Here is a 25,108-nt window from a genome sequence, read left to right as displayed (position 1 = left end):
ATTTTAGATGCAACTGCAATATTCATTTGAATTTCTAGTTAAAATATGAGATGCCCTTGAGTTCAGCTCAACTCCTTTTTAAAAAAAGGGTTTTTATTCGAAGAACAGTTTAAGAAACTACAGAAACATAAAAGAAAAAGTATATAAAAAAGATCAAAAAAAAAGAAAGATGACAAAAGAAAAAGAAATGTAAAGAAGCACTTCTGGTTTTCTTTTTGGCAATTATAAGCATAATAATTGACATCTCTCTCTCCCTTCCAAATTATACAGTATATCATTGTTTGCTTCTTTCCTTTACAAACCTTTTTAATCAATGAATATTGAAATCACTAGTTCGTGTTTATTCATTTTCAGCAAAAAAAAATCATGAAGGGTTTCTAGGCTTTTATAAAAGTATAGTTCCCTCCTTAGTTTAGCTACAGCTCAGAATGATTTTAGCTATGTAGTTTCCTTCGTAGTATTACCAGGAGGGTTTACCTTTCCCCCTTTTTAATAGTTCCCAGCAAAGCCAACAATGCTGTAATCGGAACAGATTAGAAAAGAGTAGGGCAACTGTAGCCGACAAGTTTGCTACACAAACTTGTCTGAAAGTTTCCCTATTTTATTTTCATTGGGTGCAAAATCATAGTAAGTTGTATTTATATCATCTGGTGCTGATCTGATGTTTTGATGAAGAATTAATAGAAAATGGCCTCGAGCCTTACTTGTTTTAGCATCTCATGCAGAAACATCTCCTGGAACATCAGAGAATTTGTGTGTACATCTCTGTAGTCCTTCTATTTCTGTATTTCTCTAATGGTACTAATACATTATTGATATTTGATTCTGTATACTAAGTTCATAAAATTAATTGTGAGTTTTGAAATAAATTATTTATAATCTGTAGAGATCTATAAAGAGATTGCTGATATCATTTGGGCCTATGCAAAAGTCATGGGTTTGCATCACAATGCTCTCATAAATGTCAAGCATCTTGTTGGCTTTGGGGAAACCCCCACCATTGGCTACAGTATTATTGGCTTTGTTTCATTAAAGTTGTTCACAAAACATTAAAAGTTTTGTGCTGTATGTTGTGTTTTCTCACTGAACCAATTTCTTGAATGTAATTATTGATTTGTAATGTTTTACAGACAGAGTTAATTTAAGGTAAGAACCAGAATATATTTCATCCTTGCCAAAATAAACAAAGCTTGTAGTCTGGCAAAAATCTGATTTTTTGTGTGTGGCTCCACTCATTTTATATGAGCAACATCTCCTCACAGATGCTTGACACCTCAAAATTCTTCTCTGAACTTCAAAAAAGTTGCCTAACTCTGTTATTAAATATTATTTTCAGTTTCCTAAAGAAATGAAACATTGGTTGTAGATACAGAAAAACGTGTAAAAAGTCAAAACTTGGTATTGATTTTGTCTTCCAGGATAGGCTATCAGGTCCCCATGTTTGCTGGTTTCTGCATCATGTTTATTTCAACAATAAGTAAGTGTTTTTTTCTCCTATGTCCCCAAGTATTACAGAAGAGAAAGAGAGATGGGAACAAAACATGGTTTTACATTGTCAGATCTAGATAGCTTTTGGTTCTAAGAATATATGAAGCTTTCACTAGAGAATTGTTGGGTAAAACATCAATGAAGGGAAGACTTTGTTCCACAGATTGTTACAGTGCCATAATAATGTAGTATTCACATAACCATTCCCTTTGCCATTGTTGCTTAGGGTATGCTTTGAGTTGAAATGTTTTCTTATACAGTCCATATCGTTGAACAAGAAGGGACAGAATGGATAGGAAAATAAGGCACTTTAATCTTGCCTTTTCTTGCTTGCCAGATGGAAAGAGGAATGCCCTTGAATGTCTCTCGTTCATTAGAGTGGCTCCTTCAATTGAATTATTTTATGTATTATATAGCAATGCGTATTCCACACAGAGGCTTGGAAATTGCTTATCCATTTTCAGGGGAAAGAAAACTTAAAGAAAAGTTAAATTGTATCTTGGCTATGGGCAGGTGTTGTGAAATATTGGAAAAGGGCTTCCTACATTTTTTTTTTAATGTTGCGTCACCAGGAGGCTAAACATTTCAGCAATGATAACTCTAAATGAAATAAGAGAAAATAATACAGATTGAAATTCACATGATAGTCACAGAGAATTCAGATTAAATAAATGTTAATAATAGGGTAATATAAAAAGCTTAAATTTAGATAGAGTGGGATCCTTTGTTTTTTTAATGTTTTCTCCTACTTTTCCCCCCAGTGTTTGCCTTTTCAGAAAGCTATAAATTGCTTGTAATTGCAAGAGCTCTCCAAGGTGTTGGTTCATCTTGTTCATCTGTAGCTGGTAGGTTTCTAACATGCACATCATCATCATAGAGGCTACAGCTGTTTATTCTTTTCTTTACTAAGGGTTTGGTCAAATTGCAAACCATTTTATTGTTCTTATCTTTATATAATTAGATGAGGTGTCTAATTATAAACAATTTTGAATTTCTTAAGAATGTTTATGATATTTTCTTCTGCTTCTAAAACCTTTAAAATCATTTTTCAGATTAGGTAGATTTAATATGTACTGTGTCATTTAGAATGTGTAGTTTGTTGTCGTCATTCTAGATTCCTAGAATTCTTCATATTTTTTAGAATTCTAGGTTATATTCATTCTCCTTTCCTGCATACCACTTTCTGGTAAAAGGTTGCAAAGAAAAGAGTAAGTTAAAAAAAAGGCATCTCTTTCCTTTGTATTAAAGGCGCCATTGCCTTAAAGAGTCACAGTTGGAGAGAATTCTTACCCCTCCCTCCCTGATCTTAAGAGATTTTCCAAAGGACACTTTATTGGATGTGTGAAGATAAATGTTTCACAGGTGATTGTTCATATCTTTGTATAATTTCCTGTCTGCCAAAGACAAGTCTAGTGTTTTTTACTTTGCTTTTCTTTTCATGCAGGGATGGGTATGCTAGCCAGTGTCTATACTGATGATGAAGAAAGAGGCAATGCAATGGGAATTGCCTTGGGAGGCTTGGCCTTGGGGGTATTAGGTCAGTATGACAATGTTCCCTGGATCAGAATACAGGTAGTCCTTGAGTTACGACCACAATTGAGCCCAATATTGATGTTGCTAAATGAAACATTTGTCAACTGAGTTTGCCCCAGTTTATGATTCTTCTTGCCACAGTTGTTCAGTGAATCATTGTATTTATTAAATTATTAACATGGTTGTTAAGTGAATCTGGATTTTCCCATTGAGTTTGCTTGTCAGAAGGTCACAAAAGGCGATCACATGACCCCAGGACATAAATATGAACCATTTGTCAAGCACCTGAATTTTGATCATGTGACCAGGGGAGTGCTACAATGGTTGTAACTGTGCAAAGCTATCATAACTCATTTTTTTCGTGCTATTGTCCAAGGGTGGGATTCAAATTTTTTAATGTGGCTAGATAGTCATGGCTAGGTGGGCATGGCCATGTGACTGGGTGGGCGTGGCTTCTTCCTTTTTTGCAGCACACACTCCACTCCCCATTTTTTGCCTTCTGGACCTCATAGAAGCCTCCTGGGGGGCATTTTTGCTCCCAGAAATCTTCCCTGGGGCCCAGGAAGGCAAAAAATTGAGGGGGGGGGGCAAAAAAACCCCTGCCACCACCCCCATACACCCCTTTTTGCTTCCTGGGCCTCAGGGAAGCCTCCCGGACAGAGCAGTAAGACCGTGAGGGGGATCCCGGCACAGCTGATCATCGGAACAGCTGATCATCAGGAGGGGAAAAAGAAGAAATACCTTAAGGAGTGACTGGGCAGGAGAACACAGTCAGTGATGTTGTGCATGCATGTGAAGTCGTGCAAGCGTGATAAGGACTGACTGGGCGGAGAGGGGAGAGGCGGGTGGAGAGGGTGGGGCCAGCCAGGGGCACAATTTGCCAGTTCTCCGAACTGCACAGAATCATAACAACTGGTTCTATAGAATCAGTCCAAACCTGTAGAATGCCATCCCTGCTGTTGTCACTTTGAACGCTCACTAAATGAAATATTATAAGTTGAGGACTACCTGTATACAATTTTAGAAATTTCATATGCTGCTTTTTCAATCAACAGTGCTACTTTATAGCCAGTTCTTCTTATTCCCAACTAAATGCATATGTAATTAGTCCTTCAGGCTATGAATTTTTTTCCCCCCTAACACATAAATACTAATGTCTGAGTAAAAGTACACAGGAATAAACTATTAAATAAATTATTTGACTCAGAATTATTTTGTTGGCTTGTCAAATAATTTAGTTGTACATACTATGTACACACACAGAGAGAAGATAGAAGGTCGCAACTTGCAACAAGGATGGCATGTGTTTTTATGGCCTGACAAGCCAGGTTTACACCGACATTTTCAACAACATAGAATTAGGCAAGCGCTATTTAAGATTTGGGATAAAACCAAAAATCATATATATAGAGAAATGCCAAATTGGGTATTAATATTGTAGGTGATAACACATCCAAATTTGTTAAAACAAGGGAAAGCTATTACCTATAAAGATGCCATAAATGAAGATGGAGATTTAAAAACTAGACAGGACTTAAAGCAACAAGGGATGAATTTAGATTGGTGGGAATATTTACAGATACAATCGAGGTATAAAAAGGTATAAAAAAGAATGGGGGATCAACATGCAAGAAACAGTATTAGACAAAATCTTATTGGGACCAGAGGACAAATTAATAAGGAAAATTTACAATTTTTAATTAGCCCATAAATTAGAAGAAGAACAGGTAAAAGAGACAATGGTGATGTGGGCCAGAGACTTTGGGTATAATATCATATTGGATCAATGGCAAATATTATGGGAAAAGAATAAAAAGATTACTCTGGCCATTACACATAAGGAGAGTTTACTTAAAATGTTTTATCGATGGCATCTCCCACCAGCCAGTTTGGCTAAGATGTATAAAAGCCAATCACAAAAATGTTGGAAATGTTCAATGGAATGGGGTACATACTAGCACACTTGGTGGAGCTGCAAAAAAGTGTAAGAGTTTTGGCATAGGATGGGGAAGTGGTTGGAGGAAATGTTGGGATCCAAATTAGACCATAGACCAGAATATTTTTTTATTGGAAATCACACTGGAAGTTTTGACAAGTCACTTAGAACATTTTCAGAAGTAATTTGCCATTGTCTTTTTCTCAGGCAGAGAAGAAGCGACTGGCCCAAAGTTGCCTAACTAACTTTGTGCTTAAGGTGGGACTAGAACTCACAGTCTCTAGACTGGGGCCTTAATTATTACACAAAACTGACTCTGAGTTGCCAATACACTGAATATGTAATTATGCCTCCCTTCCGTTTTGTAGTTTTAGATAGTTTTAGATATATAAGTAGCAAAGCAATAGTTGCCTAGATATTCTTGAATTTTTATCATATTCTGCTATATTTGATATATAATTGAAAAATGTATGGAGTATGGGCAACCATACACTCAGTAAGACAAGCATTTCTGTGAACAGATACTACAATGTTTCAGTAAAATTATCTTTTTTTATTCCTTTCAATATTGAAAAGAAATTATGGATTAAGAACTGTCAGATGGAAGGATAATTATCTAAGAATGGAATGGACCAAATTGGGTATTGGGGAGAAGCAGGTAGAAGAATAATCAAGTTCGAGAATTGACCAAATTGGACTGATGGCTGTAGGAGAAAAAAAAATCCAGAATATTCTCCTTTGAATCCCTTTATGAGAGCTAGTTGGGCAGCGGCTCTGAATGCAGCTGGCTGTTCCATTCAAGCCCCTTCCTCTATTCTATCATCATATGAGCCAGAGCACAACTATTTTGAGCAGTTGGGAAGAATTCCTGATGCCATGACCTTGCATGTTTTCTCTGCTTTGTTTTAGGTTAAAACTTTCCCCATTAAAATGAGGTTTTAATCTAAATGGCAGACACAAAATTTACCTACTTATAGAATTGCCTTTCATCATTGTTGATATTTGGCCATATATCTTACTAGAATCTAAATATTTACTAAGAAAAGTGACTTAAGTGTGTTTTTTTCATAGTGGGTCCACCTTTTGGAAGTATCTTATATGAATTTGTTGGGAAGGCAGCCCCATTCCTGGTGTTAGCAGCATTGACTCTTTTTGATGGAGGTAAGTCAAAAAACAGGTTATCCTCAATTTAGGACTACAGCTGAGCTCAAAATTTCTGTTGCTAACTGAGATACTTGTTAAGTGAGTTTTACACCATTTTACGACTTTTCTTGCCACAGTTGTTAAGTGACTCATCGTAATTGTTAAGTTAGCGACATGGTTGTTAAGTGAATCGGGTCTTGACTTTGCTTATCAGACAGTGCCAAAAGGTGATCACATGACCCCATCATAAATATGAACCAATTGCCAAGCGTCTGAATTTTGATCACGTGACTATGGGGATGCTGCAATCGTCATAAATGTGAAAAGCAGTCATAAATCACTTTTTTCAGTGCTATTGTAACTTTGGTCACTGTTGTAACTGTTGTAACTTGAGGGCTACCTGTAATACTTATGGTTTCATATATAGTGTTATAATTTAATTACAACCTATGGAGTAAAATAACTCTTTTTTGTTTTGTTGGCAGCAATACAATTGCTAGTATTACAGCCTTCTAAGATACAGCCAGAAGTAAGTACTTAGGATAACTTCTTAAAAGAATGCTAATTTCATCCTTTTTATAAAACTATTTATTTTTAATTGTTATTTTAACAGAGTCAAAAAGGAGCATCATTACTGACCCTCTTGAGAGACCCATACATTCTTATTGCTGCAGGTATTTTTGGATTGCATTTTTAAACTATATGGTGATTTTCTGAATTTGACAAGTCACTTGAAAAATGAAATAAAAAATATTTCAGCATTCAAAACCAGATACTGTCTATTATCTTCAGTGCTATTCCTTCTTTTCTTCCTCCTTCTCCTCCTCCCTCTTCCTCCTCCTCCATGAATAAGTTCTGGGTTGCAGCTAATCATTATTTTTTACTTTTGTAGAGTTTGTGCTATTACCAGCTTTTTCCTTTTTTTTGCTTAAAAAAGTAAAATTATTTTTAGTAAACTCAGGTGGAATTGGGTTCAGGACATTTGGTGAGTGGCAAGAAAATTATTCATGTGATTTCTAATTAGAAATCACAAAGGAAATTCCACATCCCAGGTAGCAAAATTTATGCAACAAAGCTTTATAGAACCCTTCGTGATTTTCTGTATATGGTTGTCAGATTCAGTATAGCATTATTTTTTCTCTGGTATTTCTTAAGAGTTCCTTAGTGAGAAGTTTAGTGATACTGTCAGAGGTGGGCTTCAAATTTTTTAAAAAAGCTGGGTGGGTGTGGCCACAGTGGGTGTGGCCTAGTCAGCCTCCTGCACAACGGTGGGGTGGTGGTGTTTGCCCTCCCTGGGCTCCGGAGGCTTTCTTCGAGCCTCCAGGAGGGCGAAAATGGCCTCCCTTGGATCAGGAGGCTCTCTGAAAGCCAGAAATGGGCCCATTTCATTCCTTCCCAAACTTCCAGGAGGTCCATTTTTTGTCCTTCCTGAGCCTCCGTGCGCACTTACCTGCATCCAAAATGGGCCGCATGGAGACTCCTGGGAGGGATGGGGCGGGGTGAACAGGGCCATCCAGGAGTGGGATTTGGGGGTTCTTCGAACTGCACAGAATCTTAGCTAGGGGTTCTCCCGAACCCCTGCAAACTCCCAGCAGCCCACTTCTGGACACTGATTTCCTTAATTACCTGGCTTCTGATTTTTCTCTTCCAGAAGCAAGCCCTGGTTATATTCTTCTGGCATTTTTAATTTTTAAGCCCTCCTTTGCCTCCAGATCTATACTATCTTTGGGTCTCTTCAGCTCGATATCCCCAGAACCCATTCTTTCTTCACAATTATCCCTTTTGGTCTATGCTTTTTGTTTTCAGGTTGTTGTTGCTATTGTGCAGTTTTCCTCAAGGTAATCTGAAGAAGTAATTAGTCACTTGTCCCAATTGTCTGCCCTTAGTTTTTTCTGGAGATTTTTTTGCAGCTGTACAGTACGCTTGTACGTTTTAAGTGGAGTGAATGAAAACAACAACATTCTCTTGTTGCACAGAATTTGCATCTAAATTGCTAGGCCACTTGAGCAATAGGACATCCAAAACCATTGTACCTCTTACTAAATAATTAGAAAAGGTCTCACAACTACAGCCATGATACAATACACAATTGTGTCTTTTCAAAGTATACTAAACTAAAATTGTATATCACTGTGTTTGCCAAATACTACTGAAAAGTTGTTGAATCAATGCTTCTCAGTGTTGATTTACATGCAGCTGGCCTCTTGACAACTGCTCCTTGGTGTTAGAAAAGCTAGGCTAGAAAATTACAAAAGTGGGGAACTTAAAAAATGGGAGAGATGATTAGTCATGCTTAAATATAATTGAAAGTAAAAGAACATGTTTCTTTTGGAAGGAATATTCATTAATTTTAATTGTAACCTAAACTGTTCTTATTTTCCCCTTTGTATTAAACTTAAAAATATACCTTCTTTTAGCATATTTGTTATGTGGAATTCCGTTATATATGTACCACTGAGATGGGTTAAACCTCTGGTTGAGTAGATGAACTGATGACTACTACCCCCAGTAATAATTCATAACTCTTCCAAGAGCCTTCCAGTGATGTCCTTTCCTTCAAACTTCTCACACAAATATTAGCTAAAGTATATGAGTTTCTGTTTGCTGATCATTAACTCAAAGAAGCAGTCCTATCTTATTTGTCCATGACCAACTAATTGATTCTTTCCTGAACTTTTGGGTGGTAATCCCTGGGAGGGGAATTATATTGCACAGTAAAAATTACTCTTAAGGGTTATTTTAAATAATAATTAGGTGTCAAAAATGTAACTATTTAAGACCAAGCTGTAAATCATTGAAGCATGAGGGCAATGTCACAATCCTCTCTTCCTGGGGATTGGTTCTCTTTTTAGTAGCTTTCTAATTTGTTTATGGGTGAAGCATTTTGCTTCAAAGTTGATTGCTAAATCAAGGAAACCGCCACCTATAGACTATTTTGGGTTTGTTTAGCAAACTACATTCCTCTTAAACCATAGTTATTCTAGGAAAACTAGATTCTGTTTCTCCTGTTCTGTGGAAACTAATAGGTGAGACTAGAATGAAACCTTTTCCCAAGTGGAAAAGGTTTCATTCTAGTTGCACATTATTGTACATTAATCATCAAGTTTGATTTTCAATTTTTATCTAATTTAGACTGGGCAGTAGTGTTATTTTATCTTGAACAGCTTTATCTTTATAGAAAGAAACAGAATAGTGTGAGAGAACTGGATAGCTCAGATAGATTCAGAGATAACAAAATATTATGAAATGAAAATTCTTTAGGGATGTACTCAGGGATTAATCCTCGCTATATTGGCTATTTATCAAGTTGCTTATAATCAATCTACATTAGTGAATCTAATGCAATCTGATTGAAAATGCATATATATATATATATATATATGGCATTCGGCTTGTTCAGGTATTTTCCACGTCATTGTAGTTGTGCTTTTAAAGTTGTAGCAGCGTTTGGCAGAATCTCATCTGCCATCATCAGGCTCCTGTATAGTGTTCATCTATACAGAAGCCTGATGATGGCAGATGAGATTCTGCCGAAACGTTGCTACAACTTTAAAAGCACAACTACAATGACGTGGGAAAATACCCGAACAAAGCCGAATGCCATACATTTAAGTACCCACAAAAACTTAAGAAAACAAATATCTATCTATCTATCTATCTATCTATCTATCTATCTATCTATCAATCTATCTATCTATCTATCTTTGGTTATTCGGGTTTTCTCCCACGTAAAATTGGAGGTATCTAGGCAACGTTTCGATGAAGTCTCATTCATCATCTTCATGCTTGTGTCTTCAGCTCTGTGCTTCTCAGAGTAATGTGAGCTTGCAGCTGCTTCTTCCTTTTAACTGCTAGTGGGGGTGTGACTTGATTGGGTGGGGGCTTGGCTATGTTCTGATTGGGTGGGGGTGTGTTCTGTTCAGGTGGGGGCTTGGTTGTGCTCAGGTTAGTCTTAGTTGCTGGGGGATTTGAGCTGGTGAGCTGTGACCCTGTTGTTTGGCTTTGCGTTCGTGGTCGTGCCGCATCTTCATGGTGGGTGTCAGAAAACCCGAATAACCAAAGATCCACATACAAATACCCGCGAGAACCTCAGAAAACACACACACACACACACATATACATACATACATACATACATACATACATATACATTCTCTTGCGGGTACTTACATGTATGGTATTCAGCTTTGTTCAGGTATTTTCCCACGTCATTGTAGTTGTGCTTTTAAAGTTGTAGCAACGTTTGCAGAATCTCATCTGCCATCATCAGGCTTCTGTATTGTGTTCGTGTGACGAACACAGACGAAAACAATACAGAAGCCTGATGATGGCAGATGAGATTCTGCCAAACATTGCTACAACTTTAAAAGCACAACTACAATGACATGGGAAATACCCAAACAAAGCTGAATACCTACCATACATATATACATACATACATACATACATACATACATACATACATACATACAGAACAGAACCTTGTCAGACATTGAATTAAATTAATTGGAGAGACTATGGTATCCCAGATGATGCTTCATTTCCCCTCCACAAAAATGTGCTTAGTATGTCCATGTATAATATTTAATGTATAGCATTTTAAATTACATTTGCAGAGCTTTGGAGGTTTGCAGCTTTGTTTATGTCAAATACTTTCTTTAGAATTGATTCTCAATTAATGCTCCATGATGGAGTCAATGATACAATAGCTTCCTACATATCTATATTAAAATTTATGTTGACTTTTATAAGTTATAAAAGCAAATAAAAGTACTACAAAAGGAGAAAATTGAGGACTCTTAAGTGTGGCAATGGTCATTCGCCACCCTTGCCTTATGATATAACACAGTGACAGAGAGCTTGCCATCCACATTATTTTACATTGACATTGTTTTAAACAAATTTATGAAAACAAAAATGGCTATTGAAGTCTTACATTATAAAATCTTGTGAGTTTCGCAGTCTCATAGGGCAGTGCTATTTTTCTGCAAGAAAATATCAGAACTTGAAAGGGCTTTTTTTTTTTTTCCAAATTCTAATATCTTTGGTACAACATCATCATCTTTGCAAGAAAAGAATTGGATTCTTGTTCTTTGCCCTTAGGCAAATAGGTGAGAGCACATCAAGTTTACTACAGCCTAATACAATTTGGCATATTTGAACAAAGAATGACAGCAGTGGTCATTTTATTGCTGAACTGTGTGATAAGAGAGCCTTTTCTTGGGCAAAATAATTTCTTTTCTTTTTTTATTACTTTTTATTGTACAATTTTCTTAGTTATGTATACAATTTCTATATTCACAATAACAGTAAACCAACTGGATACATTTTCTACATTTTCTATTGAATACTGATAATAAATCTTATACACACACTAGTTACAACTATTATTCTCAATATCTATTCATCTTCATCTTTGTTTATCCTTGTTATGAATTTTACATTGTTTATTTAGGCCCTCTGTTCAATTTTATCTGTAATCCATTAATAATATCAAACATCTATAAACATCAAATAGACATCATATTTATAACCAATTAACCTCCAAATAATCCTAAAGTTTACTTCTTAATTATTCGATGTTTATTATTCTATTACATATCGTTGTTTACATATCTAGATTTCTAACTTCTGCTACTATTTTCTACCAGTTAATAGAACAATTCCCAAATCAAAAAGGTAATCTCCCCATTTCTAATTTCTATCTTTCTACTAATTCTTGACGGTATAGTTCCTGTGTTAAATAGTATTCTACATTTATCCCTCATCTCTAGTCCATTTTCATATCTCAACTCTTGTTGACTTCTTGGCACATCTCTCATATCCCTCCCATGAGATCTTGTATCTTCTTATCTCATTTGTGTTTAATCTAAGTACTTCTTCTATCTCTATCACTTCTTCACTCTTTTGAACCTTCAACACACCTTTCAATGGTCTTTTTCTCACTTCAAGGGTGTCTTTCTGTGTATTCCCTTCTAACTTTTGATCACTCAAAGTGTAATTCATCATTCCTGTTTCAGCTTTGACTGTCTCTTCTTCTTTTTTGTATCATTTGTCATTTTCACTCTGCTGTCCTTTCTTCTGCTCTTTCTATTTTATTTTCTGTTTCCTGAGCTTCCTGTTTGTTGTTTAATGTCTTTTGGCCATAGTTTTCTGGTCTCATAACTACATCATGTATCAATTCTTTTATCTCCCTATGGTTTCTTGTCATCATTTCCTGTGTACCTTGGAGGGTCAATAATATTTCTTTTAGTAAGACATTTATTTCCCCTTGCAGTCCCATTTTACCTTATGTTAATAAATTTAAAATTTTACTCAGTAATGTGTCAAAATCCCAATGTCTCAGTTATGTCACACCAAGATAGCCAGTATTAGAGCAATTCAGACAATCACCCCATTAATTAGTCCCTCAACAATCTCCACTCTGTTTCAGAACTCCAAGCTGTTTCACACTCACATACTGTCCAATATAATTATAACCCTCAAGATTCTTCACAGTCTGTCTCCAAACACTGTTACAAGATCTTTCCTATGTTCACGTCCATCTCAGCTGTCTTCCTGGCTTCGGTTCAGCCATAATGGCCATCTTTTCTTCTGACGGTTCAAGGGGCTTTCTTTGGGTCAGTCAAGGAGACTGCGCTCTCCTTGTGACCACTGAAGCATCCCCTTTACCTACATCACCCCTACAGGGTGACTTTCGGCCCCATAAAGCCTCTGGGCTTGAAGAAAGGGACTTCGCGGAGCTGCTGCTCATCTGCACCGTTTTGCCATGAAGTCAGATGCCTGCCGGGCAAAATCATTTCTATATAGCTAAGAAATACTAGATGAAATGTAAAAGCTTAAAAGTCAGCACAAGTTGAGTTTGCAGTTAAGTTTTCATTGTTTTTAAACTTAAACTGCTTTATAAGTCATTCAGTGCATAAGACTGAGTTACAGAATCTGAAGATTTTCATGTAAAAACTCCATAATTACTCCATATTACTCCATAATGTGCTGTAAGAGAAATTCTAACAGAAATATGAACAGACTTGGTATATTTGAATCTACTTGTAGGGAATGTGGCCACTGTTTTATTTTGTGATAAGTAATCCAGAAGACTTTATTTCTTTGGTTTCCTTCTTATGCTCATTCTCAAGTGTTGTATCAAATACAATTTCAATATGAAAATTGAAAACATTACATACAAATTCACATTTTATTAAAACAAAATATGCATGTTATCACTGAGTCAGGAATACAAAAAATTATTTGCATTAAATTTGTGCATTGCCTCTGCTAGATTTAAAACCATTTCTAAGCGTCATAACACATTGCACTCCATGTCTTTGACACAGTGTACTGCTTATTGTCTCATTTTTGGAAATGTGGAACTTTTATGTAATTACAGGATTGAATGTTTTTTCCCCATCCTGGCAATTGAAATATAATCATTGTTGTATATTTGACAAGCAATATTTCAAACTGCATATTTTCATGTCAGTATAGCTCTTTCTAGCTATTGATTAGAATTTAAGTGAAATAATTCCAAAAATCTACTTTTCATCTCTTTTCAAGGAGCAATATGTTTTGCAAATATGGCAATTGCCATGCTGGAACCAGCTTTACCCATTTGGATGATGGAGACAATGTGTTCAAGCAAATGGCAACTGGGTAAATTGCAACAAAATCTTAGCTATTTTATTTTTGATCCTAAGCGTATGTGATTGCCTTCTCAAAATTGCTAATCATGGATGTTCGGTTTTTATTTTTGAAATCTGTATTTAGCTAATAGAATGATTATCTGATATAGTACCTTATGCATTATGCATTGGAAAGCATGAGGCTGAGCAGAATTTCAAAGGATTACCTTGGTTCATCAGATGCCTAATGAAAGTAGATACTTGTGGATAAATTTGTGAGTAAAAGCAGTGCCTTTTACAGTGCTTTGCAATTCCATGCTTAGGCAAGGGGACTACTTCATTTTGGTGACTGAGTTGCTGTTTATGATCCACAGAAATGAAGGCCTTCCCTATATGAGGGAATGCAATATGTTTTGCTGAGGCAAGAGCCTAACATTGGCAGATTGTCCATGAATGTGTACAGTTTATACTGTACACATTCCTTCTAAAGAGAACAGTAGAGATGCTACATAATGTACTGTATACTATACCTGCATAAAAGCTTTACTCACTGGAGGTTTTCTGGGCATTGGAATGTCCCATTAGAAGTAGATAACATTTAATTATATTTGCCATTTTTTTATATTTATATAAAATGGTTTGGAATAGAATAATCAGCAACATTCCAAGTTGCTGCCTAAGTGCTTCTCCCATAGGAAATAACTGGATGAATTTTCTTTGGACTTCCCTCTCACCTGAACTAGCCTATTTTCCTACTCAATTTTTTTTCCCCTGGATTCTCATTTACATCAAACATGGTTCTAGTTTGTTCAGTGTTCAAAAGGTTATACCAACAAATAGAGACTATAGTCCGTTTGGTAGTCCAATGGTTAGAATACAGTATTGCAGGCTAACTCTGCCCACAGCCAGGAATTCAATCCTGACTGATTCAAGGTTGACTCAGCCTTCCATCCTTCGAAAGTCAGGAAAATTAGGACCCCAATTCTTCAGTTCTTCAGTTGTGAAGGAGGAACAGAAACTGAAGGAGGAACAGACATATTTGTGATGAGAAGCAAAACATTTTCAAAGAAAAAGTCAGGAAAGTCCAATTGCATTTTGGAAAAAGCACTTTGGGACAACCAAGACCTGGATGATTGAGAGTCTTCATAGACATATATGAAATGATGCACCTTGGAACTCCAAAACCCTTAGATACACAGATAGAATATGAATTGACTATAGTTCTCAGGGTCACAGAAGATAGCTTAATATAAAGGTCAACTTAGAACCAAAGTCTTTCAATCTATCCCTTGCCCAAAACTAAACACATTCACAATTTGGCTTTTCCAAAATGGGAATTCCAGGTATTTGGAACCATTAGCCTTAAGGACAGAACTAGCAGGTGGACAATAGATCAGATGTCAGTGCTCTTTCCAATTTCAGAAATATGAGGAACACATAGAACAAATTTGAGTCAATTTAAGTGTAGAATAGATATCTGTAAGAGGAAAAGTTTGTAGGGTCACAGGTCTCTCCTTAATTAATTGCTCAATTAAGATATTAACTGCATGCAACAAAAAAGCAATTCTACGCTAGGCATCATTATAAAAGGGATTTGACTTTTTCAAAACTGCTGCAAACAGTCTACATCTTAACTGAGTAATTGACCATATGGTATGGTACAGTGAATTCTTGATGTGAGGAATTCTATGACGATGCAGGTGACTTTTAGGTGACTAAAAGAATAATATTGAGAAATTGAAAAAGTGCTAATATTCCAGATACCAAGGGTTTGCTTCATATCCATTCTTGAAAAGGCAATATTGGTTATCCTAAAGATGAAGCAAGGTGTTCCTTTTTGGGCATAAATGTTATTGCAATAATATTTTGTATCTGATTATAATACCATATGGTAAATTTGCAACCAGTGACTAACTGTAATATATAAAGTGGAATATGTTCATTTTCTTCCCCCATCCTTTTGTCCCTTTTTTGTTTTTATCATTTTTATTTGTATAGATTGTTCAGTTTAAATTTATTATACTGGTTTAAATTTATTATTGATATTTTGCTTGTATTTTAAAAAAGAAACAAAAAAAACTTTTACAAAGGATCTCTTAAGAATGGGGTGAGGTCCACAGTAGACAGTTTGAGATTGAAGCTGTGAGTGTTTGAGCCTGTAACAATGGGTAGAGCATTTCAGGCATTGACCACTCTGTTGCTGAAGTCATATTTTCTGCAATTGAGTTTGAAGTGGTTTACCTTGAGTTTGTATTGATTATTTACCCGTGTGTTATTGTGATTGAAGCTGAAGAAATTGTTGACAGGCAAGATGTTGTAGCTGATAATTTTGTATACTATGCTTAGATCAGATCACAGGTGCAGTTCCAGATTGTCCAAGCCCAAAATTTCAAGCCTGGTGGCATATAGGATTCTATTGTGACTAGAGGAGGAGTACTCTTCTCGAGAAATACCTCTGAACCCACACAATCATATTAATGTTTGATATACAGTGTGGGTTCCAGGAGGCCGAGCTGTATTCAAGAATTGGTCTGGCAAAGGTTTTGTATGCCCTAGTTAGCAATTCAATGTTCCCGGACAAGAAGCTTCGCAAAATAAGGTTAACAACTCTTAATGCCTTTTTGGCAATGCTGTTACAGTGATCTCTGGGGCTTAGATCATTTGAGATGAGTACTCCAAGGTCCTTGACAGAGTGAGGGTTGTCTACAAGATCGTTTCTGCCCAACTTGTATTTGGTGTTCTGATTTTTATATATCCATATTCTCCATAAATTATTTTGTATTTTATAAGCTTGGATATCTAAATGTAATTTATGACCTAATTCTAGAGAAAAAAAATCAGTTATTACTATTTGTTACTTTTCAATTTAATTCACCTTTTAACAAAATGTATTGACATTTCTTATTATGTCTTATTTCTTTGTTCTAGAGCTGTATATACTCCTTCACCTACACAGAAACACAAATTTATGAGAATGCTTTTGAAAATATAATTATAGTTTAAATCTGATAGATTGTCTTGTTTGAGATTATAAAAGGCTTGAGGTAACCCGGATATTAAAGGGTATTTTATTTGGTTCAGACTGTGGACCTTCATTAAATATGTTCTAATAAAATGGGCTGTGTCTGAAGGTATTAGTTTTTCCTATGCTTCACTGAAAGCAATGTTGATAAGACACACATTCATATTTTTCAGGCATCGCTTTCATTCCAGCTAGTATCTCTTATCTGATTGGAACAAATCTTTTTGGGAGGCTTGCACACAAAATGGGAAGGTAGGTTACTCTGAATTCACGGACAACATTTTCTAAAATGCTTGGTATTTCTTAATTCTTAGTGAAAGCATCCTAATGCATTCATAATAATAAGTGATTTTATTTTAAAGTCATATAGTGCTGTTATCTACCATGTATTATTTCAGGGAAATAGATTTGGTTTCTGTGTTTCTGGATGGCTAAAAGATACTGTTTCTTCTTTCATAGGTGGCTTTGTGCCCTAACTGGAATGATAATAGTGGGAATAAGCATTTTGTGTGTGAGTAAAAGTTGTTACTGCAAAAAAATTCAATTTTGTTCTGCTTTGTCCTTTTGTGGTGTGTAACAGTGAAGTAGGAAACAACATCCTGTATTTAGTCAGATCTAAATACAGGTAGTCCTTGATTTACGATCACAATTGAGTCATTCCATTCTAAGTGAGACTGTTGTTAAGTGAGTTTTGCCCCCTTTTATGACCCTTCCTGCCCCGCTTGTTAAATGAATCACAGCAGTTGTTCACTTAATAACACATTTGTTAAATAAATCTGGATTCCCCTTTGACTTTGCTTGTCAGAAGGTCACTAAAGGTGATCACATGACCCCAGGACACTGCAACCGTCATAAATAAGAGTCAGTTGCCAAGCAGTTTGAATTTTAATCACGTGGCCATGGGGATAATGCAATGGTCAAAAATGGTCATGTCACTTTTTTCAATGCCATTGTAACTTGAAATGGTCACTAAATAAACTGTTGTAAGTCGAGGACTACCTGTAGCTCATTAAAATGGGGGGGGGGGGCACCTTGAAAATTTGAATTTAACTTAGCTTCTTACTTTTAAGTGTGATTTGTTTTAAACATGTATTATTGAACAAATTATAGCAGCTTGATTCACTCATTTTATAACCTGTAAAATTGTGGTTCAAAAATTATGTTTATGGTTTTTTTTAAAACAAACTGGAATATTTTCCTCAAATATACATAACAGTGCACATTTTTTAAATGCACATTCCTGGTTGTAAACCCGTTTAAATATATAATCTTTAAAATATATAAAATACTTCTATTTTCATGTATTCATTACTATATCTTTTTGTCATGCATTTTTTATCTGGACAAACAAATGATTACAGCATTTCCAGTGAAATATTCATTTACATCTCAAATTGCACCCATTTTGTTCTCTGCCCCACATTCAGGACAAAAATAATTTTAAAAATGAGCTATGCCCTCTTGAGTCTCTTGTTTCAGCAACACTTAGAAATCTTGCCTTCATTAACATTTTTAGTTTGTGTTTTTCTGAGCCTTAGTATTTCCCTATCTTTTAATGTAATGCTACCAATTTTTAAAATGATGTTGCTTTCTCATGTATAAACACAACCAGTTAGACTTGAATTCTATTGAATAAATTCCATTTATTCATGCTCCAATTATCATAGCTGAAGACTTTTTATGTATAACTGGTGTCGCTAAACTTTGTACACAGTCTTTAAAATTAAAATATTCACATACTATTTGAATCTTATTTCAAACATACGGGTACATTTAATCTTTATAAATTTAATGCAAGGATCTAGGAAGTATGTCTCACCCCCTTTCTTTTGGGGACTTTACCAAGTAGGTGGTGCCAAAAAGTTGTGTTTGGAAACGTAAAGAGGCATGTGCCATGCAAACCTAGCATAGCCCTCAAACTGATGGAAATTGTCTGCTCATCTAATGAAAAACTTTGATACTTCATTTTGTTTCTTTTACTTCCAGGTACCATTTGCTAAAAACATATATGGACTTATAGTACCCAATTTTGGAGTTGGCTTTGCCATTGGTAAGGGGAAAAAAAATGGCTGAACATTTGATTTAGAGAAATGTTTCTCCACCTTGGCTGCTTGAAGCTGTGTGAACTTCAACTCCCAGAATTCACCAACCAGCCGGTTTTGGATATTGCAATGCTACTTTCTGTTATTTGATGTGTACATAGAATCTTCTCTTTTACATAACTTTCGGTTGAGAAATATAAGTTATACACTGTAGATTCTGATTTCTATCACAATGTCCTTCAATGAATTTGAAAGGGGATAATATTTTCCTGTGACGAGATGCATCCAGACTGTTCATGTGTACAATTCTGTGAAAGAAGAGGAGGTGCTTGAGATACATTTTATGTTTCGGTTGGAGAGTGGTAGAAGCAGTAACATAGAAAATAGCTCACCTGGATTTATGGGATTGATTCATGATCCCAGATAGACTACTTTATATCTCATATTTTAATTAAGTTGCAACATATGGCATCAATTAAGTAATTTATATCTCTTGCCTGCCTGGACTCTGAATTCAAGAGATGCATGTATATTTTTTAAATATGATGGCTTTAACATAAAGAACTTTATCCCATTTTCATTACTAACAACAATTAGTAACAGTTAAGAGTCCAACATTTTAAAAAGATTGTATGCAGTAATTAGCTATTGTAATATGTGGAAACCTGTGGCTTGGGTGTTGTTTCTGAAAATATACACATTAAAAACATTGCCAATAGAGTTAATTAATGTGCATCGTAGGAAAAGATAATGTTTTACTGCTGCTTCCTTTCAAAAAGCAAATATTTTACAATCTACAAAAGAAGTACAGTCAGCAGTGATTATCAGTACATAAGACAAATAAGAGAACCTATTCTGTCTCAATGCAATGTTGGTAGACTATGCTGCCAGCAAGAAAATTAAACATATTTTATTGTATCATAACAGATATGACAGATGGTACAATAATTAGATATACATATGTTATTCTATAGAATATAAAGAATCTTTATGGGATAGAGAACATGTACAATATTTTGACATAAGTAAACAAAACTAGATTGAGTATATTCTAATAAATTACCTTTAGTTATAATAGAAGTAGCTCGTGGATACCTAATTCTAGCATATAATTTATCAGTTTTAAATTTAGTCAAAGCTCCCCTTTTTGCATACTATCACAAGGTAGCAGAAAATATTTTGTGAACATTTTACCAATAAACATAGAAAGGGCAAAATTGAAGCAAAATTTCTTATTAATATCTTACTTTTTTTTTTTGATGTCATTGTTTCAAAACTGGTGAACAAAGCACAGCCTATTTCAAATTTTCATTGCATTGTGTTGAAAGGAATATGATTTTGTCACTGTTGAAATCTCTCTTGATTTAAAAATCCTGCAGTAAATTCAGTAAAACTGGGCCCTTGTCCACATACATACTTCCTTCAGAAATTATTTCCAGCCATTTTGTGTGTAGATATTTGGAGAGAAACTGATTAATACTTTTTAAAGTATTAAAAATAAAACTTAAAATACTTTTTGTGTTTAAAATATTTTTAAAAATACTTTTTCAAATACTTTTTTTCTGTCTTATAATCAGGGATGGTGGATTCTTCACTGATGCCTATTATGGGTTACCTTGTTGATTTGCGCCATGTTTCTGTCTATGGGAGCGTTTATGCAATTGCAGATGTTGCCTTTTGTATGGGTTTTGCTTTAGGTAAGGACTTAATCTGTTTATTTGAAATGCATATAACATTAAAACATGGTGCAGAAGGTCTTTGCACTATTCTGGATTAAACCCCCTCCACCTCCATAAATCCATCTCCCAGGATTTGGGATTGGGGAGAGTTTGCAATTGAAGGCTATTTCATTTCCAGCTGAAGAGATATTTAAAGCTTATTATAGGTCTTACCCAAGCCGTTCTTCTTCTTGCCTTTCCTACTGCAGAATGCTAGGAAACCATAGTATGTATTTTTAGTTATTGGGAGAAGTCTCAAGGCCTGCATGAAAGTCAAGCGGGACACTCTGGGGCCTTCAGATCTCCACTTATGCTGTTTAAACTTTCTGAAACAAACAATAACAATACAAGAGCAAACAATAGATACAAACTCAAGGTTAATCGCACCAAACTTGATTGCAGGAAATATAATTTCAGCAACAGAGTGATCGATGTCTGGAATACTCTACCTGACTCTGTGGTTTCTTCCCCAAACCCCAAAAACTTTAACCTTAGACTTTCTACTATTGACCTCACCCCTTTCCTAAGAGGTCTGTAGGGGGTGTGCATAAGCGCACCAACGTGCCTACCATCCCTGTCCTATTGTTTATTTTATTTTTCTTATATGTATCCATGTATTCATAACTATGTTTTTACTTATACCTTTTATCTTGTAAGCAATTGACAAACCAAATAAATAAATAAAGTTGCAGAAAAATAGCCCAATTGCAAGAATGATGGGTTAGGGCGAAAACAAGCCGATTTCCCTTTTTCACTCTTAAATTTCTTGAAATTATGAGAACCATGGCAATGAAGCAAAGACATTATTCTAAGCATTTCAATTGGCAGTAATCGGAACATTTAGTATAACGTTCATATTTTAAATATCTAACCATGCTCTCAGAGTATTCTATCAATGCACCTTATAAGCAAATGTATTGTCAATCATTCCTGTACATGTCCTCTTCCTGTTCAGAGTGGCTAAACTTTGGAACCAATCTATGTTTTTTTGGGGATCTTGTGGGATTCCCAACAAGCCTGGCTTCAGTTTGCAGCATGATAGATGAAACCTGTCATCCAGGTTTGTATATAACGCCAGAAATAGAAACATAGGTAACTGCCTTATCATTTTTGTAAGAGGAGCCAATTGAGACTAGCCAGGCAGTTTGAATTGGGCTATTTATCTACTCTTTGACTTAGGGTTAGACATGAAGTGGCCCAATGTTTTAGATCATGTCTTATTTTTTTTCTCATTGATGGTGCTCAGCTTTTTCTTTTGGTTACACAATTTGTATTTCCCAAGGTCCATCTGTTGGTGGTGCTATTGCAAAGTCAATTGGATTTCCATGGCTCATGACAATTATAGGACTTATTGATATCCTCTTTGCTCCCCTGTGTTTGTTTCTTCGCAGTCCACCTGCCAAGGAAGAAAAAATGGTAAGCGCAGAGCTGTCTCTTGTTCTTCTCTGGAGTCAGTATAGAACCATTTTGTAGCATGTCTTCCATGTCCACATTTTCTGCAACAAAATAATCATGACTGCTTTTAAATACATTAACAAAGATTTTCTCTAAAATATATCTTTAATTAGGAGACTGTTGCATTCTAGTCCTGCCTTAGGCATGAAAGCTGGTTGCATGACTCTGGACAGTTCAACTGCTGTTCTCTGGTAGTTGACTGAAACCGCAATATTTTAGACTCATATTTAGATAGCAGTATGTTATCCAGATAGCTGAAATAGTATCTTAAATAAGATACATTTTTTAAAATTATAGATAAAATACTTTTTAGTTCCAGTTTTAGTTTGAATTAATTCACAAACCATTGACTTAATCTGTTTTGTATTATTATATTTATTGAACAGGACAGCTATCTTAAGTATTTTATATTTAAAGCTAAACACTAGTTATAAAGCAAGTAAATAGATTAAACTTTTGAAAATTAATCTTATGTGCTATATACTTAAGTGACAAGTCTTCTGTTCTTACACAAACAATGATATGCTTTGGAAATATAATAGTTATGTTCTTTTGTAGGCAATACTTATGGATCAAAACTGTCATTTTAAAACCAAAATGTATACCCAGAACAGCATCCAACCAGATCCATTAGATGATGATGATGAAGAACGTGAGAGTGATGAATAATATTTAAAAGCTGGTATTGGTAATTCAATGATCCATCTCATCAAAAAGTTTTAATTGTATTGCTCTTTTAATTGTGAACTTGTAAAACCAAACCAAACCAAAGGTAGTTATTTATTGTCCTGGATCAAGATTACCCATTGCCTTATGAAAAAATATATATTAGAAGATTCTGTTGTAAAAAATTGTTGCTTAACATTATGCATTTTGTAAATGTATACATCTCCATCTAGATCCAATATTAATTTAAATGTTTCCCTTATTATACATTTTCATTTAATTCATTGCAGCAATGAGTGCCTGAAACTAGTAATTATAAATTTTCAGATTGTCTATTTAAAGATATTTATATAATACTTTGCACTTTTCAAATTAACTTTACTTCAAACTATTCTTACACTTAACCTAATTCAGAATGATGTAGAGTGAACAAAACTTTATATGGCTAATAGAGAATCAATTTCATTGTAAACTATGTGGCATTTGGGAAAGAAAAGTTTGATATACAGTATTTAATAGGTTCATCTTAATTTTGCATTGCTACTAATAACCTTCCACTGAACATTGCTTTTTAATCTCATCTAACTTGCCCAAATCTGATGTCTTATCCTCATATAAACATTGCCTACTGCATTATCTAAATATGTAAACTTCAGATAGCTTTGCAATAGCTTCAAATGACCATTCATCACATTCAAAATTGTACAGAAATATATATATATATATATATATATATATAGAAATATATATATATATATATATATATATATATATATATATATATATATATATATATATATATATGGATCTTTGGTTGTTCGGGTTTTCTCCCGCGTAAGATTCGAAGTATATATATATATATATGATATATATATATGATTCCTGCTTATGTAAGTTTGAAATAGAGTGTGTATGAGGTCGAGACAACCCCCAGATTGAAATGTGATAATTCAGAACAGATTTGTTATTTCCCTGGGATGGAAAGTCAAGTCTTGATCTGGAGCTTCAACATGCTGCAAACAATGCAGGAAACCTTTTTGTCATTTACATGAAAGGAATTGTTGTTTCCATGATCCTACAGGACCCAATTATAGCTTTGGGAATTCTGAAGAAGTAACTTTAGTTATATCACATACTCTATGAGCTGTGCCTCATTGTTATTCAGTCTTTCATCCTAGGCTGCTGCATGGTTGATGGTTTAATATTTTCTTCATGTCAAGTACCTGACCTACCCAGTTTCCAAGCAATGAACCTCTCCATATAAAAAGAAAATTATTTACAAGAAGTTCTTTGATTTATATTCTCTACCTATTCAAAATTCAGTTTGGATGATTCTTTCCAAGGAAGCTACAGATGCTACAAATTTGAACATGTCACAAAAACAACATCCAGTACTGGGACATTAAAAAAAAATTTTTTTTTCAAGGAACATAGCCCCAAAATCTCTATACCAATTTCTGCAGTTTGGCATGCATTGTCCACAAACTAAATGAAGCATTTAGTTTTCCCATTTAATGAAGAAATAAGGATAATTAATCCAGTTTTTCCCATGTTATTTCAAATCTTGCTTCAAAGATCAAAATGGAATGGCTATAGCAGATGATCTGTTTCTGAAGTTAAAATGAATCCTCATGCTGCATTTTAATCTCTATATACTTCTGGATAAATCTGTTCTAATCTGTGCCTATTTAAACTAGAAACAAAACTATCAGCACTAAAGACCAGGTAGATATATTCCCTAGTAGACTTGTACTAGAATAAGTAAAATATCTGACAGACACTTCATGTTAAAAAGCTTTATTTTTCTAAAGTTTGCTTTGTTTTTGCAAATTACAAAATTGTAGGACACACCTGCCTTTTAATCTCAGATTTTTAGGTGTCTGCACAAAATGAAATTCATACAAAGTCTATTCATGGACTTTGTTTGCAAGTATGCTCTGGACATCAGCAGATAGAAATGGATTAACATCTTTCCTTGAGTGAGAGTCTACAACATATTGTGCTTTTGAAGAATATGCAAAGAAGGATTAGAGATTTCAAGACTGACTAGCTTGACAAATGGGAGGCAGGTAACATGATGGTTCTTAATACATAATGGCCTATATTTCAACCTATCAACTCGTGTAACAGTGTCCTCTCAGTGTTGAAATGAGCCCATGGGTTATGGCCTTAGTTGTGAAAATAAAAACAACAACAAATGTTGAGACCATGTAAGTATCAAACATTTATGTAGTGTGGTACACATAACACCCTGTTTGTAAACTTGATCTCTGTGCCTTTTCTAATGTATCAGCAGATAGTTTGTATTTAAAACAGATACTTTCTAGTTTTGTAAAATGTGTGTTTATGTGTCATTTCCATGTATAAAACATATATTTTGGTCAAGTTTTGGAAATGCTTTAGATGAATTGTTATTGTTCTGTTATACAGAAAATAAGAATGGAATGTTATTTTGTGAAAGAAATAAAAGGCAACAGTGTGGTATT

At 34.8% G+C, this 25,108-nt stretch overlaps 1 protein-coding gene across 1 annotated transcript in view; it reads left to right on the top strand.

Moving 5' to 3' along the window:
• The window catches only part of SLC18A2 (solute carrier family 18 member A2), a 32,947-nt gene extending 9,614 nt beyond the window's left edge, over positions 1-23,333 (top strand). Inside the window, exons 4-16 of the mRNA XM_026704837.2 lie at positions 1,419-1,477; positions 2,250-2,333; positions 2,933-3,025; positions 6,029-6,118; positions 6,586-6,629; positions 6,714-6,774; positions 13,655-13,750; positions 16,915-16,993; positions 17,201-17,252; positions 18,728-18,791; positions 20,361-20,480; positions 21,784-21,917; positions 22,515-23,333. Of these exons, the coding sequence (XP_026560622.1) occupies positions 1,419-1,477; positions 2,250-2,333; positions 2,933-3,025; positions 6,029-6,118; positions 6,586-6,629; positions 6,714-6,774; positions 13,655-13,750; positions 16,915-16,993; positions 17,201-17,252; positions 18,728-18,791; positions 20,361-20,480; positions 21,784-21,917; positions 22,515-22,625 (1,087 nt within the window). The 3' untranslated portion in view covers positions 22,626-23,333. The remainder of the gene's footprint in view (positions 1-1,418; positions 1,478-2,249; positions 2,334-2,932; positions 3,026-6,028; positions 6,119-6,585; positions 6,630-6,713; positions 6,775-13,654; positions 13,751-16,914; positions 16,994-17,200; positions 17,253-18,727; positions 18,792-20,360; positions 20,481-21,783; positions 21,918-22,514) is intronic.
• Positions 23,334-25,108: the final 1,775 nt, after the last annotated feature.

This window comes from Pseudonaja textilis, chromosome 4, assembly GCF_049901715.1.
Source record: "Pseudonaja textilis isolate UNSWEBS1 chromosome 4, rPseTex1.2, whole genome shotgun sequence".
Lineage (NCBI taxonomy): Eukaryota > Metazoa > Chordata > Lepidosauria > Squamata > Elapidae > Pseudonaja > Pseudonaja textilis.
The sequence above is the reverse complement of the archived record's forward strand: the minus strand, read 5'-3'. Positions and strand labels throughout refer to the sequence as shown.